This window comes from Drosophila hydei, unplaced genomic scaffold (genome assembly GCF_003285905.1).
Source record: "Drosophila hydei strain 15085-1641.00,03,60 unplaced genomic scaffold, DhydRS2 tig00008128-arrow-arrow-pilon, whole genome shotgun sequence".
NCBI classification, from domain to species: domain Eukaryota; kingdom Metazoa; phylum Arthropoda; class Insecta; order Diptera; family Drosophilidae; genus Drosophila; species Drosophila hydei.
In genome coordinates this window covers 252,724-268,343 of record NW_022045838.1, presented here as the reverse complement: position 1 = coordinate 268,343, position 15,620 = coordinate 252,724, and the positions used below count along the sequence as shown (strand labels likewise).

General features: G+C 40.2%; 2 protein-coding genes across 2 annotated transcripts in view; both read left to right on the top strand.

Moving 5' to 3' along the window:
* Window positions 1–15,620, top strand: part of LOC111604503 (connectin) — a 160,351-nt gene that overhangs the window by 94,804 nt on the left and 49,927 nt on the right. The gene's annotated exons all lie outside the window — the stretch shown is intronic.
* LOC111604504 (ubiquitin-conjugating enzyme E2 L3) lies at window positions 7,713–8,446 on the top strand. Its single transcript, XM_023322599.2, has one exon. The coding sequence runs from the start codon at window positions 7,831–7,833 to the stop codon at window positions 8,368–8,370; it is 540 nt and encodes a 179-aa protein (XP_023178367.1). The 5' UTR covers window positions 7,713–7,830; the 3' UTR covers window positions 8,371–8,446.

The window sequence follows — 15,620 nt, the reverse complement described above, 5'->3', positions numbered from 1 at the left end:
CATTTTAATTTCAATTTTCGCTACGCTACGCACTTGAAGTTATTTGCATAAGGTTGGCTGAGAGAGCTGCTCGTACAATAACTTTTTTTTTCATTTCCTTTTTTTTGGCATTTGTTTTTAAACGGCGGCTGTTGCATTTTTAATTAGGCCACGATTGACCTTCGGGCCACGTGGTTGAGTAGGTGGCTCGTCCAGTGTAACTTTAATGAAAGAGAAAAAAAAACATTCACCCACTGCTGCAGTGGCGCAACTGCTCGTCGATAGCTGGGAATGCAGCAGCTGCTTTAGCGCCTCAACTATTGACTCAGCCGCTTAGCTGAAATCTGTGCTCTCAGAAACAAAGTCCCATAGAAAGCAAGCATTACAGACACTTGACCTGAAGTAGACAAAGAGAGAGGGCAGCACAAGAAGAAGCTGCTGCTGCGGCTGTTACTGCTGCTGCTGCTTGGCTATGGTCTTTGGCACGCTCATCAATGATATTAAGCGAACTTAATCCTTTTACATGCTCCAGCTGGGTTTTTTTCTGCACTCGACAGCGATGACGACGACGACGACGACGAGGCGGCCGCCGCCAAAGCCAGTTGCCGCCAGCACTCAGTACACTGCGAGAAACTATGTAAATACTTAGATTTTCAGCAAATACTAAAGTTGTGATGTTTTTAACTTGAGAAGAAAATTATAATAAAATTTTAAATTGCATCAAGAAATTATTTAACACAAGAATTATATATAAAGTACTCAAAAATCATTCAATCAATCTTTAATTAATTTTAGCTTATTAATTAAAAAGCTACCTTTAAACATCTAAATCATCTATATTTTTTTGCAATATTGTTGCAAAATTATAATTCTTATTTTACAAAAATCTGAAGAAAAAAAATGTTTCTTTAAATTAAATTTTTCATAATTTCTTTTAGTGTTCATCTTCACTTTATTTTGCTTGGGCTTTGCAATGGAGCCGCGACAAGCTTACATATTTCTTTGTATATATGAGAGTATAAGTGTGCATGTGTGTGTGTGTGTGTGTGATCCACAGCCACTCATAACTTTTTCCTGCGTCGCCTTTGGTGACTGGCGAATGCGCTTGAAAAACTTTGTACAACTTTAAGCCGCTTACAAGCTTTGCGCTCTTAGCACTCGCCACGCCCACCAAACTGCTCGCACCCTACAGACAGTCGCCCAGCCTTTGCTTTGACGTCCACAACGCCCCTCCACAGTCGGCCTGCATCTTGAACAGGCAGCGACAGCTCCTCGACTCACGATTGCATTGGTCAAATTCCGACTCATAGATTTCTGACACTTCCTTTGCCCCCAAGCTTGTGAGTGTGTATGTGTGTGTGTGTGTGTTTTTCCATTAATTTTATTGAATTGTGAGTTTTTGCCTTTTTTCGTTGGCTTGGTTTATGCACGTGACCATGGCCGCGACACAAAGAAATGTGCAAAAAATGCAATTAACCGACTCGAGCGACGAAGCCGCAAAAACGACAAAAATCCGGTTTGAGTTTTAGTTTTTTGGCTTTAATTGAAATATTTGTAAACAATTAAGCAGCTGAAGTGTTTCCTAAGTGAAACATGAAATGTGTAACTAAATTACACCGAAACTGAGTTTTTGTTTGCTTGATAGACTGTTAGATTGTTAGATTGCTGCATTGCTTTAGCTGCAAGAAACAACTGCATTTTATTGAAGTAAAAATCAAATTAAATTACATTAGAAGTTGCAAAAAGTTGGCAGATTGAAATTGTTTGCTGGGGCCAGTTGCAGCATGTTTTAAATATTTAGAAAAATATTTTTGCAGAAATTTATTTGTTGCAAAGTTCATAATTTTTCAAAATAAAATGCAAGCTGAATACTTTATTAGAAAGTTTTTATTTTAATTGCATTTCATTAAGGAAAAGCTGTGCTAGCTGCGATGGCTTTTGCCTTTGACCTTTTAAATTGTTTTATGTTTTAAGCAAGAATATATAGAAAATGAATGGAATGTATTGAAATAGCGCATTTAATATGTAACAAAAATATAATTTAAAAAATAAACAATAATTAAATTAAATTAAATAAATAATATAAGAGTTATCTCTAGCTGAAGTGTATGCTTTCAGCTTAAGAACTTCCATACTAAAGCCTAAATGGAAAATTGAAATATCAAAAATACTTTGCAATAAGTTTATTATTTGCTTAGAGTTTTGAGCACTCCACTCAATTTGTTTAATTGTTTTCATTTCATATGACACTTAAAGACAAATTGAAACCGAAACCCAAACTCAATATTTTTCACACTCGCAAAATGTGCCCCAGGAGCGCATAACTCTTTGAGCGTTTGCATGTGTGTGGGTGTGTGTGTGTGTCTGTGTGTGTGGTCCAAAAGCAAATTCTACACATGCCGCACATTGTTCGGCAACCTTTTTTCCGCTTTGATTTATTGGCATCCTTAGGCCAACCGCCTTAAATATTTTGCCCAGTTCAAGGCGCAGCCACCAGAAGCGAGAGAAGTGCGAGAGAGAGAGAGAGAGAGGGAGAGGGAGAGAAGTGGCAGGGCGATAGACAGTGTTGACCGTTGGCTGTTCAAATCACGCTTATTGAATTTCGCTTTGGTCTTGTTGTTTTCAGCTTCTTCTTATTATTATTAATAGCCGCATTTAAAGCAACATTTTGGCATGTGGCTGTCAAAAGGAAAAATATATTTTAAATCATTTTCACTGCTTGCCCATTTGAAGTTTCAGGTTGCTGCCCAAATCCCGCTGTGGCTCATATATAATAATATTCCTGTAAGGGCAGGCAGATGTGTTTTATTAAACATTTTATGATAAGCACACACTTTTATATATATATATATATATATATATATATAAATATATGTATTTCTATAGAGAGAGAGAGAGAGATAAGCACGTGTTTGTTTGGGCTTTGTTGCTGCCCTTCGATTTGGCTGCGATTTATTTTATGCTCTTTCTTTCTTTGAAGATATCTTTGAAGTTATTTTCTTCTTTTTTTTGCCACTGAAATATGAGCTTCAGAGCACTTACTGCTGAAGCAGCTAAGCCGCAGCCGAGCAGTCAAAGTGGACCTTAATGTTGGCTTGCGGCCGACATGACTTCGCCACGCGCCCTGCTTAAGCACTTAAATTGTCATCAGCAGCAGCCGCAAATTCAGGCAAACTTGTTTTGCAATTAAATGCAGCGGGCAACAGGTGAGCAGGTGAAAACAGGCAACAACCAAAAAAGCCTCAAGAAAATGTCAGCGCACGCACATAACGGGAAAAAGTCATTAAGTACGAACACGCCAGACATTGCAGACACGAGCTGGCAGTAGCTGGCAGTAGCTGGCAGGCGCTGTCAGGACCTGCCGTAGTTTTGCAGTAATTGCACCACGTTTGAGCGCAGCTAACTGCATATTGAGCCACCAAGCACCACCAGCACACACTCTACTCTTACACTGTGGCTCCGAATGCCGGCGCAGCGTTTGGCTTGCATTATTTATGACAAAGTGAGCCCGATTAATCCGCACTCAATAGCAAGGCGGTTGCCATTGAAGGCGCACATGAACCAGAGCGAAGCCTGCGAACTAGTTCCAAAGAGCAGAGCATGTAAGCAAACATGACATATACCCTAAAAGGCAAAGCTCATCAGTTAAATGTGCGCTGTTCGTGCTAGCCGCTGCTGCTCTGCAACTGAATTGCCAAAGCCAAGCTTCAGTTTGTGAATTGGCAAAGCTTTCTAATCAATTAGTGTTTGTTAGGCCCGTAGGCTCTTCGATTTCAGTTCTGCTTCAATGCATTCTTTTCATATTAAAATCTGACCTAAATCTGATTTAAATATTAAGAAACTGATCGAACCAACTGAAGCTTGTGCATAGCTTATATACTTAGAGCAATTTGCTTTCTCACTTAAATAAAAATATCTAAACTTACCTAATATATAGAAATAGTTTTAGCTGCATTGCAGATTGCTTCACTCAGGCATGTCGAGCTCAACAGCAACTCAAGTCTCTCAAGCATTTTATTATTTTTAGTAGCCCAGCTACGTCTCCTTCATGATGCTGCTCGTACCTAACACTAGCCAATATACTCACATTAGTTCGTAATAGAGTATATAACAACGGTTCAGATTCCCAGTGCTCGCAGCTTATAGCTCATTCTGCTTTCAAAGTGATTCCATTAACAGCTGCTTTTGTAGCCCTGAACAAAATTTTAAGCTGACGTCGGTATAGGCACAAGGACTCCCCAGACTGTGTGCGTGTGTGCTGGCGTGTGTGTGTGTGTGTGTACTCTTATTTACTTCATGCAATTTAATATTGTACGAGCTCTGCGGCAAGCAGCGCCGCCTACAGCTCCATTTCTCGTTGTCCTCGCCGGTGTGGTATATGCGTTCACTGAAGGCATAAATAATCTGTTGCTGTTGCAGCTGCATGCGTGTGCGTGTGTGTGTGCGTGGGCGTTGGCTATGTGTGTCCTTGCATGCCGCCATTTACTTGATGATAAACCATATATAATTAATTTAAATTTAAGCAACACACGAGCGATAATTTCTTAATGAAAATTTATTTTGACTGCCCCTTGGGCTCAGCTTAAGCTCTCTCCACGGCTGCTCGACCCCTACCCTAAAAATAAGCTGGACTTTGGTCGAATCAATTAGGCACCTTTAATGTTAATCGCTTCATATATCACGACTCCACAGCCCAGAAAGCAACAGGCCGACAAAGGGTCGTTGACAGCCCGCAAATGGAAATGGCAACGGCAATGGCGGCAAATAAAGGGGGAATAAAAGGGAGAAGCAAAAGGAAAAGTCGCACGCGACGATTTTCGCGCTAATAAAGGACGCCACAGTGGAACAAACAGCCCAAAAACTGAGCTGCTGAAGTGTCGGAGTGCGATAAAAAGATTAAAGTGCACACATGCAGACCTGCGGGGGAGGAGTTTGGCGTTTGTTGGAGCCGAATCAAAGCAGCGATAATTCACACACACACACACACACACAGCCGCACTGACAAGCATAAGCAGACAAGAAACTAGCACACACATCGCACTCAGCTGCCAATTGGTAATAGAAAATCGGATCAGATTAGATTTAATGCGGCGACTGCTAATTTTTGCCTGATTTTTCATTTGGCGCACAAAAGTGGCGGGAGGGTGCGGCCGCCTTGGCGCCAATGCGTGGATTGGAATCGGCATCACAATCGCAATCCCAATCGCCAGTGTCAGCGCCAGCATCAGCCTGCCAGCTCCCAACGAGCTGTCAGCGGCAATACGCCCGCAATGACAGCTAAACAAATGACAGAAACGCCAACGGAAGAGGCGTACGGCTGGAGGGTAAGGTAGCGCCGGGTGGCAAAAAGGAATTGGGCTGCGAATTGAGATTGGGAATGGCTCTGACAGCAGGCGCAGCTGAAGCTGCAGGCGCTCCAAACATATACCCACAGAAATTTACACTCAAAGAAAAAAATTGTTAAGAAAAAAAAAAAAATAGAAATAAAATGAGAAAATTTTCAGCTATTTTTAAATATTAGCCTTCGCCTCATGTTTCATTCTTCTTAGCCAAACATATTTCACATTCAGCATAATTTTTCGCGCAGTGTAAGCACGCATGTATCTATGAGTGGGCGCACAGCGTCATCTACATTTCCGCTTCCGGCTATTTATGCTAAAAGTATGGCGGATACGTTGATGCCAACCATAGCAAAAGTATTACTGACAACAACAACAACAACAGAGTCACTGTCACGCTCACAGTCACCGTCACCGTCACCGTCACAGTCACAGTGATTGGCCAGCAAACGCCTTTGCATCCCGCAGCGCTGTCAGACGCCTTCGCAGACATATTTTCCTTACTTTCTTTTTTTTTGCGTGCCGCGCATTTATCTTGCGCTGTTTCTGAGGTTAGGCAGTTGGGCACTGACATGTTATCGATAATACTGATTAATCGATTTTTTTGAATCGGCGCTAGAGAGAAACTTAAAGAGCGAATCATATTTAAGACCAACTAACTAAGCAAAGCTGCGTTGGGCTGCATGAATATACAAGGCTATTTGATAGCTGATCTCTTGCTCTATTATTACAAAACTATCTATGATAAAGTGGGTAGCTCTGAGCACTATAGTCTACATTTATACATCATTATACATCATAAAAAATATATAGTAATAATAGTTTCATGACTAACTAAAGTACAGACTCAAAGCAGAGCAAGAGCATTCAAGCTTCTGCTACAAGAGTTTTTTCTTATTTTCAAATACACACACTCAGACACACACTCACACACACTCACACACACACACTTACTCACATGTATACATCTCCTAATTATAGCAGAGACGTCCCGTTACGCACGTCATGCTGCGTTTCCGTCCAACTTTCCATGGCCTTCATCAACTCACCTCGCACTCGCTCTCGCGCTCTCTCGCTCTATCATTTTCTGTGTCTGCTCTCTTCGCTCGCCTTGGTTTCATTTACATGATGATGACATATAACATAAATAATTACACACACGCACAAAGCAACAACCTGGTGTTGTTGTTGTTGTTGTTGTTGTAGCTTCGTTTGCGTCGCATATTTTTGATATTTAATTTTCATGTTTTTGTTATCAAGCTTCCCATCGGAGCGAGGCAGTGCAAAGCAATGTGGTGTAAGGCGAGATTGCCGGAGGCAAGAGACCGAGATAGAGAGCGAGAGAGAGAGGGATATGTAGCTGAGATTCTGTGTCAAAGCTTTGCTTTCCTTTTGAGTGGGTTTTATTATGCTTTTTCGGGAATCTTTACATATTTATGAATCCGGAATACGATAGAAATTGCGCAGAGAAAGTGTCCTCTGTCCGTTCTCGCATGTTCACCTAATTGAAAACTATAATGTCAATGGCAATCACATCACATGGACACAGTCACAGTCCTGGCAATAGCTGGCTCATGAAATCACTGCCAGAAATCTCGAATGTCCGCACTTTCCACTGTCGGACCGGACCCTATGTGCATAATTCAATGCACAGATTGAAAATACTAAAACACAGAGAGAGAGAGGGAGAGGGAGAGAGGGAGAGAGGGAGAGGCAGAGAGCGAGCGCCTTACATAAAAATTGCTTTGGTAACAGAGCTAAGCAAAGGAGGAGCATGCGAAAGGCTGTAGCAGCTGGAGTCGCGGCATATATGAGCCGTTAGAGAACCTTTCATCCATTTCAATGTGCCATTGCTTTTTCCCAGTTGATCCTAATGTGCTGCTGTCAGAGCCTGTCGACGTCAGGCGGTCTTTTTAAGCGGCTATTTCGGGGATTAATGTCAATGTGAAAGGATTTCTGTATTCCATTTTTTCCTTTCTCTCTCCCACTCTCTCCTCTTTTGCTTCTGCCTTGAAAATGGTTAGCAAAAGGGTATATTGCAGTTGTGCAAATGAATGCGAATGAGGCGGAAGCAGAAGAGGTCGAAGATGCCATTGAGTTAAATTATCGGGAGCTGAGTGCAGTTCCTTTGCCTTGTCTATGCGAGCTCTGCTATTTAAAAGACTCTTTAAAGCAAAAAGCACAAAAATTGAGAAAATCGATAAATATCGAGTTCATTTATCGAAAGCTCAAAGCTTAAAGAAGCCAACTAAAGACTTAAAGCTAAAGACTTAAAGCTAGAAAAAACTAATTTCTATCGATAACTTCATAAAAATCGATAAATATTGGGCCTGGAAAATGCTAACTATGCTTATACAGACATATCGTAGTAGGCATATGTTAGTTAGAGTTGACTCGGTTTGCCTTTTGATTGGATTCAGACACCTCAGTACACAGCGAGAAATACTCCAGACAAAATTGTATAATAGCTAATTGAAATTGGGCAAAGCGGACATAGCCAACAGCAGCCACCATGAAGAAGGAGGAGCCCATCATGGATGGGCCGAAGCGCATGCAGAACGAGCTGATGATGATGATGGGATATAAGAATTTCGATCAGCTGCAACTGCTGCAGGCTGCCAAGGACAACATCTACAAGTGGGATGCACTGATTTTGCCCAACAGTCCGCCCTACGACAAGGGCGCCTTTAGCCTAGAGATCGACTTCCCCAAGGAATATCCATTCCGGCCACCCACCTTGCACATCAACACAAAGATCTACCATCCGAATATCAATGAAAAGGGTCAGATTTGCTTGCCCATACTCGAGCCGGAGCACTGGAAGCCCACGTCCCGAATCGACACTGTTCTCCAGGTGCTCGTTGCGACCATCAACGATCCCCAGCCGGAAAATGCGTACATTGTAGAGATAAGCAATCAGTTTGTAAACGATCCGCAGAAGTTCTTCAAGATGGCCGATGCGTGGGTGACGCGCTACAGCGACTACAGGCCAACGGAGCAGCAGCTGGCCCGGATTGCCAAGCGTCGAAAGAAAGCACTGATGAAAAAATAGTAAGCCCAGGTATCTAATGATAACAGCAATAAATTGTTGCACATTTTGCTCAGTGTATCCAGAAGTCAATTGGCATTTCACTTGCGTCTAATTGCCGGGCCCCAAAATCAAATAAGCCAAGATGCAGCATCAAAGCTGCGCTGCCAGCTCCTGCTCCTGCTCCTGCTCCTGCTCCGTGAGATAAATCATTCGACTTGAAAAGCGTTTTCGCTGACGTCCTGCGGTGCTCAGCATGCGGATGGATTAGCTCCATCGTCATTGTCATTGTCATCATCAGCATCAGCATCAGCATCAGCATCAGCATCAACATTCGCCTCGGAGTCTGCAGCAGCAGCGGCAGCAGAAGGCCGCTGTAGTTAGTTTTAGTTGTTTCTATGCTCTCAGCACATTGCAAATGGGTCATATTCGACTTTGAGAGTGCCTTGGTAACACACATGAGAAGAGCTCAAGTAACTTTATGCTCAACTAGAGCGAGCTAAGCAAACTCGATTTATAGAGGTCTGAGAACTTCCTTCAGAAATGCTTTCTTGCTGAGCCGTGTACAGGGTAACTGCAGTCGATCACTCTGCTACTGCAACTTTGTTTTATAGTTTGCGTTTAGATGGCGCCTTAGCTGAGCCAGCTAACTGTCTGGCTGGCCGCGCCTCTCCCGGCCTGGCTGCCACTAGATGCACGCGTCATGACCATATAAATTTCTCTGCCATGAATGAATCAACTTTACGAACTTGGACACATGCGGATCCGCTTTTATGGCCCACCCACTGGTCGAATCTCTGTTGTGGCACTGCGTGTGTTTTATGGTGGTTTACTAATACGTACGTGTTTGTATGTGTGTGTGTGTGTGTGTGTGTGGGGGGCAAGTTGTGTTGTCTGTAAGAGAAAGAGATGAGTGAGACACTGGCCCAACTTGAGCTTGTCAACGACATGTCCTGTGGATGCCACCATAATTACACTAAAGGCCAAACACATACGCACACACACACACACGCACACACATACACACATGCACACACATACATACACACACACACACACATCTACATTTCCCATTCAGTGCCAAAGATATTTGTATCTAGTTTCATTTGTTTCTTTTTTTTTGTTGAGCTTAGCTGCCACGCCCCCTTCTCTGGCCCGAAAACAGAAATCGGCATGGAGCAACCATTGTCAAGGCAAAAGATGGATTACGCCGCTGACCGCCCAGCGAGCGTGGAAAGGCGTGTGCCTGGGCTGTGGGGCGTTTCGCTTGTTAAAACGGCCTGTCTGATTATTATCACCTTTCGCAACGGCAGTTGATACGCTTGCAGCGGTACATTGACACCGAGTGGCACGCCCACTGAGAGAGGCTGTCGCCAACAGACAGGCAGGCAGGCAAACTGCTTTCATTCAAACAAATCGCACTTTTTGATTAGCAGCAACTGCAGCTGCGAGTCCAAAACGAAGTTGGAGGTTTAATTCTTTTTTTTTTTATTTTCTCAACTAGTTTCGACTGCCTGAATAGAGAGAGAGAGGGAGGCTGAGAGTGAGAAATAGAGAATTGTGTGGTTGCTGCGTTGCTGTTGTCCTGTGGTCGTTGCCTTGGCTACGCTCGCTGTGGCCCGCTTTTGGGGCATAACTCATTAGCGCCTAATTACAGTTGGCGGCTGTTTTAAATTAGTTTCACGCAGTTCGCCGAAAAATCTTCTCGCATTTTCGCTGATTAGATTTTCCAGAATCGCATTTTTCAACTGCTCAGTGGGCAGACCGCTTTAAGCTAAATTCCGTTAATAATTCGAAATGTTAGTGATATTTTATAGATAAATAAAATATTTAATAATTAAATAATTAAAATAATTCAAAACAATTAAAACCAGTAGAAATTGATCAGCTTTTCTTAGTCCTTCTAGCTGGGCTCCCTCCACTCTCAGCTGCACAAATCCAATAAGTTTTGAGTGTATTGCCTCTCAATACATAATAATAATCCCGCAATTAGTCTTGAAATTTGCCTTCAGTCACGCTCTATGCACTTGACCATAATCCCTTAATGCGCTGCTCAACATTCGAACGCCAGATTTTTAGCACATTAAGCCGCTATATCGATTTTCACTTATGCATTATATATTTTGTGAGCTGCAAACGATTTACGACCTACATTAAACATGCAGTTCATAAGCTGCATAATTTATACATATACTTAAATTCGATATATATGCTATATACACATGTATGTGAGTACAAATTGTAAATTTATATCAAATTTGGGTTGCCAGCAAGTAAATAAAACAAGCTTGGCCAACAGAGATAGCTCACGCGATAAAATGAGAAATTGTGGAGCATTTTGTTGGCATTGTTGCTGTTGTTGTTGTTGTTATTGTAGCAAGCCAATAAAATCAATTAAAAGGCACTCAACATGCAAACAATTATATGCAAATTCGCACACATACACTCAGAGACAGTCACACACACACACACTCTCAAGTCAACGTCAAAGCGTGCAGAAAACGATTTTGTGCTCGTATTTGCATAAAAGAAAATACAAGAAGCAGAAAAAAAAAAACAAAAATAAACAAGCAAAAAACTGCAAATAAATATAAATATAACAGAGTGGGCGCGCGGTGGCCACCCAAAGTCCTATGAGAAAGGCCAATGAAAAGCCATAGACGAATGTGCGTCAAAGGCAACGAAACGGTGTTGGTGTTGCGGGGGGAACAATGGAACTGAACCTGTTGCGCGCGAAACAAACAACAACAATGCGAACACGCAACAACAATAGGCTGGCATAAAAAGTTTCAGCGATTGCTTTAAAGCAAGCCATCAAACGGAAACAAAATGGCAATGAAATGAAACGAAACGAAAATACTCTCACGACTTTACGCGTTCAATGCTGCAAGCCGGTGCAGCAGTTGCAGATTTTGATTGAAAGCAACGTTCAACAATTGAACGCAAGAGCGCAGCGCTAAGAGCAATTGAACATGCTGAGCGCCGGCGCACGGACGGAACAGGAAATCGAAACTCCGCACAGCGGGAAATACTGGAACTGAAACAACTTAAGTGTAAGAGCAGGCGACTAGATGCTACAGCGTGAAATGAAACGTTTATATAGCTCAATTGTGCAGCGGGGGTGGCATCTCATTCGCTCTCTTCGCCCGCTGCCCGCAGTCGTGCTCTTAACTTCACTGTTGCTGCCTGCGACAGCTTCGTGCGTTCGTCTGCCGTCGGCTCGACGGCACGAACAGCTAACAGATACTTGGACACTGGCAGACAATCAGTTCGTATTTAACCCTCGTCGTGCACGCAACGTAGGCGAACAGCAGTAGCAAATTCCAATTTGGAGTCTTGGCGAAACGACTGAGACGAATGAGAAGCGCTATCATTAGTCTTCGTTAGGCGGTCTTTGTGTCAACAACGTGTTGCTCCACATTTTTTAGCCACCCAGTGTTGCCGTGTGCTGCGTGTGCTGCTCGTTAAGTGTGCGTTCACAAATAACGGGACTGCTCGTTTATCAAGGCGAAAACCAGAAACAAAGTGTTGCATACTCTAAAGAGCGTGCGACTCAAGTCGTTAGCAACACTGTGCAACAAGTTTGTTCAACTTTAAAGCCTGTGTGCGTGTGTCTATGTGTGTCTCTGTGTGCCAAACACAAGTGCAAGTGCAAATAAACACAATACTCTATATATAAAATATAAAATATTTATATATATATAAAAAGAGAATAGCGCAAGTAAGTGCAAGTTAAATATCATTTTGCTGCAGCCTACTTTCTGACGCATTTTTGTGGGTCAATGGATGAGCAAATAATGCGAAAAAGATGAACTTTATAGCACGCTAGTTTACTGTTATATCAAAATCAACAAGCAGAATTCTTGGAAAATAGCTGTCGGCCATTCGCGTTGAAAGTTCTTTACACAAAATTAACTTTGAGTCAATTTAATTTGAGAAGTCAAGCAATAGGAATACAAAAAAGGGAAAAAGAACCTAAATGTAACTTAATGTGCGATAGTTGCTCCTCCCCCATCTCAATTGACAAATTACACTGAAATTCCACATTAAGCTTTCGCCTCTAATAGACTGCGTATGTGAAATGTGCTGCAAGCCAAAAACTAAATCACTGTCAATGCGGTTCCAGATTCAAAAGCCACACTCCGGACGTGGCCAGAGTGGGGCACGAATCAGTGCCTCTGCACTGGTGGACGCCAGCTAGCAGGAACTATTGTTAGGCAATGATTTGCAATTTGTTTGAAAAATGCATTTACAACCGCAAAGACAAACAGCAGAGCAGACCAAGCAACAAGAACAACAACGACAACGTCATGCCCCTCACACACACAGAGAAGCAGATAGAGATACTGTGCTTAGCCGTTAGCAAATAAAAAGCATAAACAAACGCAGCAGCTACAACAATACAGTGAATACTTTATTAAGGCACAGCTTAATGTCAGATTGCCAAACTTTGCCTTTTTTGTTGAGTTTAACTTGGTTGAGTTTGGTGAATAAATATATATAAATATATTACGAACAAAAGCAAGTGCAAAGCCTTCAAAGCAATTTAAATCCTGCTTTAAGAATTTATATCTATGTGAAATCTTTAATTAATATTTAAGTTTCTATTTTCTAATAGAAATATAATATAATATAAATATATATATTTATTTACTCATTTAATTCTTAACAATTTTTATTAAATTTATTTTTTTTTAAATACAATTTTTGGGCATAATTTAAAAACAATATTAAAAACTTTTATTGAGTGTACATTTTTTTATATTTATATGTTTTAAATTTTTAAATTTTTTATATACCTCAATGTCTTGTTTCACTTATGCAGCTGTTCACTTTAGCGCGCTCTCACTGTGCTTACACACTCGCTGGCATTAGTTTAAGCGAGTGCGTTGCATATTTACAATTGAAATGAAAGCGAAAGCGTACAGCTGGAATATATATATATATATATATATGTATATAGCTAGATCTCCAATTGGAGCTCCAATTGGAAATGCAAAATGCAACCACAACGTCTATTTGCTGGGCAAATGGCCACGCCCACAGCGCCCCATCATGAAAAGTCGCGACAATTCTTGGCAGCTGCTTTTAGCGTGCTTCAAGAAGAAGCCTGCCCTCTTGTCAGACCCGCCTTTGCGCCCAACCACCTTCCCCTTCCTTTTGGCTGTTGTTTTTGCGTATTTGCTTTGCTGAATGAGACTTCATCTTTTAGCTCAGCCAGAGCGCCCCACTTCCTGCGCCACACCCCCGCGCCTCTTGCGCTGCGATGAATTGCGAGCAATTACAAACAAAATGCAAAATGTGTGCCAAAGTATCTGACAGATACATTAAAAGCAGCTGCACTAGCAAATTTTATGCCAATTTGAAAGGCAGCCAGAGAGAGGGAAAGAACTAGAGATAGAGTTAGATAAAACTGTTAAAATATATCTAAAAATATGATATGATAAGCTACAGAAGGAATTTTTACAAATTAAGTGACTTAGTTTATAGTTCATTGAAGCAGCAAATAGTTTGCAAAATATTTCAGATAAATATAAATAACTTAATAACTTAATAAATTTTTATAAATACCTAAGTACAAATATTTTGCTGAAGCTGAAAATTATGTTAAAAATAATTAGAAAAACCCAAATATTTGAAGTGCTAAAATAATAAAAAATACATTATATTTTTAAACAATTTAATAAGAAAAAAGTATATATTTTGATGAAGTTATTTGTTGTTTAAGAATTTATATTATATATTAGTGCTAAATATAAGTTGAAAAATTAAAAACATATTTTTTGTATATATTAAATATAATTTAGTTTATTTATATAGAACAGAAATTCTCCTTTAAAACACTCAAAAGAAAAGTGCAAAATTTCTGCATTTCATTTTGGCATTCGTCTTTGCTTTAATCTCCTCAATGGACCATTTAATTATTTGAATAGTCAATTAATATGCATAAGTGGAAAAGCATTTTCTTTAAGTATTCAATTATTTCAATCACATTTTCCACTTGATTTATAAGCAGTTCGCAAAGTCGAGTCAACTTTTTTACTGAACTAGAAAGTTCTGGCAAACTAAGTGAATGAATGAATAATTTTAATGAAAATGTGTAAAGAAAATGAGTAAAAGTGAAAAGTGAAATTGAAGAAATAACTCAACTCAGAATCAAGTTTTAATTGCAGTACTTCAGACTTAGATATTTTTTACTATTTTACAAATATATTATTAAAACGCAAATAAATTTAATGAGTGTCTTTGAACATAGTCTCTTTAATTAGTTAATTGAGACATTATTGAAGAATACTATCTAAATATTTATTGGCCAATGTTAAGAGAGCTGTGGCAACTGTAAAGCCAACGACTCTGAAGTGATGTCATTTGCCGTATTAAATAATAATATATTTTCAGCAAAGTATTAGCGCAAAATAAATTTATAAAACATAACATATGCAGTTAAACTAATGCTAAATAGTTTGTTTTTATCATTTTTTTGTAGCCACTACTATTTTTGTGAACAACCAAATTTTCAGAATTTTTTTCGCTCAAGCCCCGAAGTGCACAAAATGTATAAACAACATAATCTCTAAATGATTTAAAAGTTTATTAAATTTAATATTAATTTCGAAAAGTCTTTATCACTTAATTGTGTTCTTGCTCTGGCGGACTACTATTTTGTTGAACACAGCTGTATATGAAAATTTATTAAAATAGTAGCGATTTCAATTGAATTATTAATTGTCTTACTTATAAAGAGATTATTATTATTATATATATATAAATAAAATAATTTTGAATTTTTGTAAAATATATTTAATTTATTTTTTCTTCTGTTCTCTAAATGTGCAAATTGTCTGCAGCTTTAACTATTTGAGTTTCAGTTACTAAAGCGTCTGATATACTAACTATATCAGGGAATTTAATGATGCCCGTCTACTCCTACGACTTCTCTTTATTTGGCAGACTTGTTGAAAACTATATACAAATGTTGTCTTAACTTCTGACAGCAGTTCAAGAAAGGCGACAAAAAAAAACAAAAAGTGGCCAATCAATCGAAGTTTTAGCTTTGTATAGCTCCAGGTAGCTCCGCTACCTGGGCTACCTGTCTGTTCGTCTGTCTGTCTGTCAATTAACATGTCAGTCGATTGTAATTGCCGCTAAGTCGAGTGCCGGAAGTTTTTTGGTCGCGTTCGCGAAAGCAACAAAGTTTTCCGCTACAAGAGCACAAAGTTTCGCCAATGGCCACGCGATTCCATGTGGGAGCCAGAAGCCGTGCCTTCGAAATC

Excerpts from the sequence above, each read along its gene's own strand:
- LOC111604504 (XM_023322599.2), top strand. The coding sequence starts at position 7,831 with ATGAAGAAGGAGGAGCCCATCATGGATGGGCCGAAGCGCATGCAGAAC.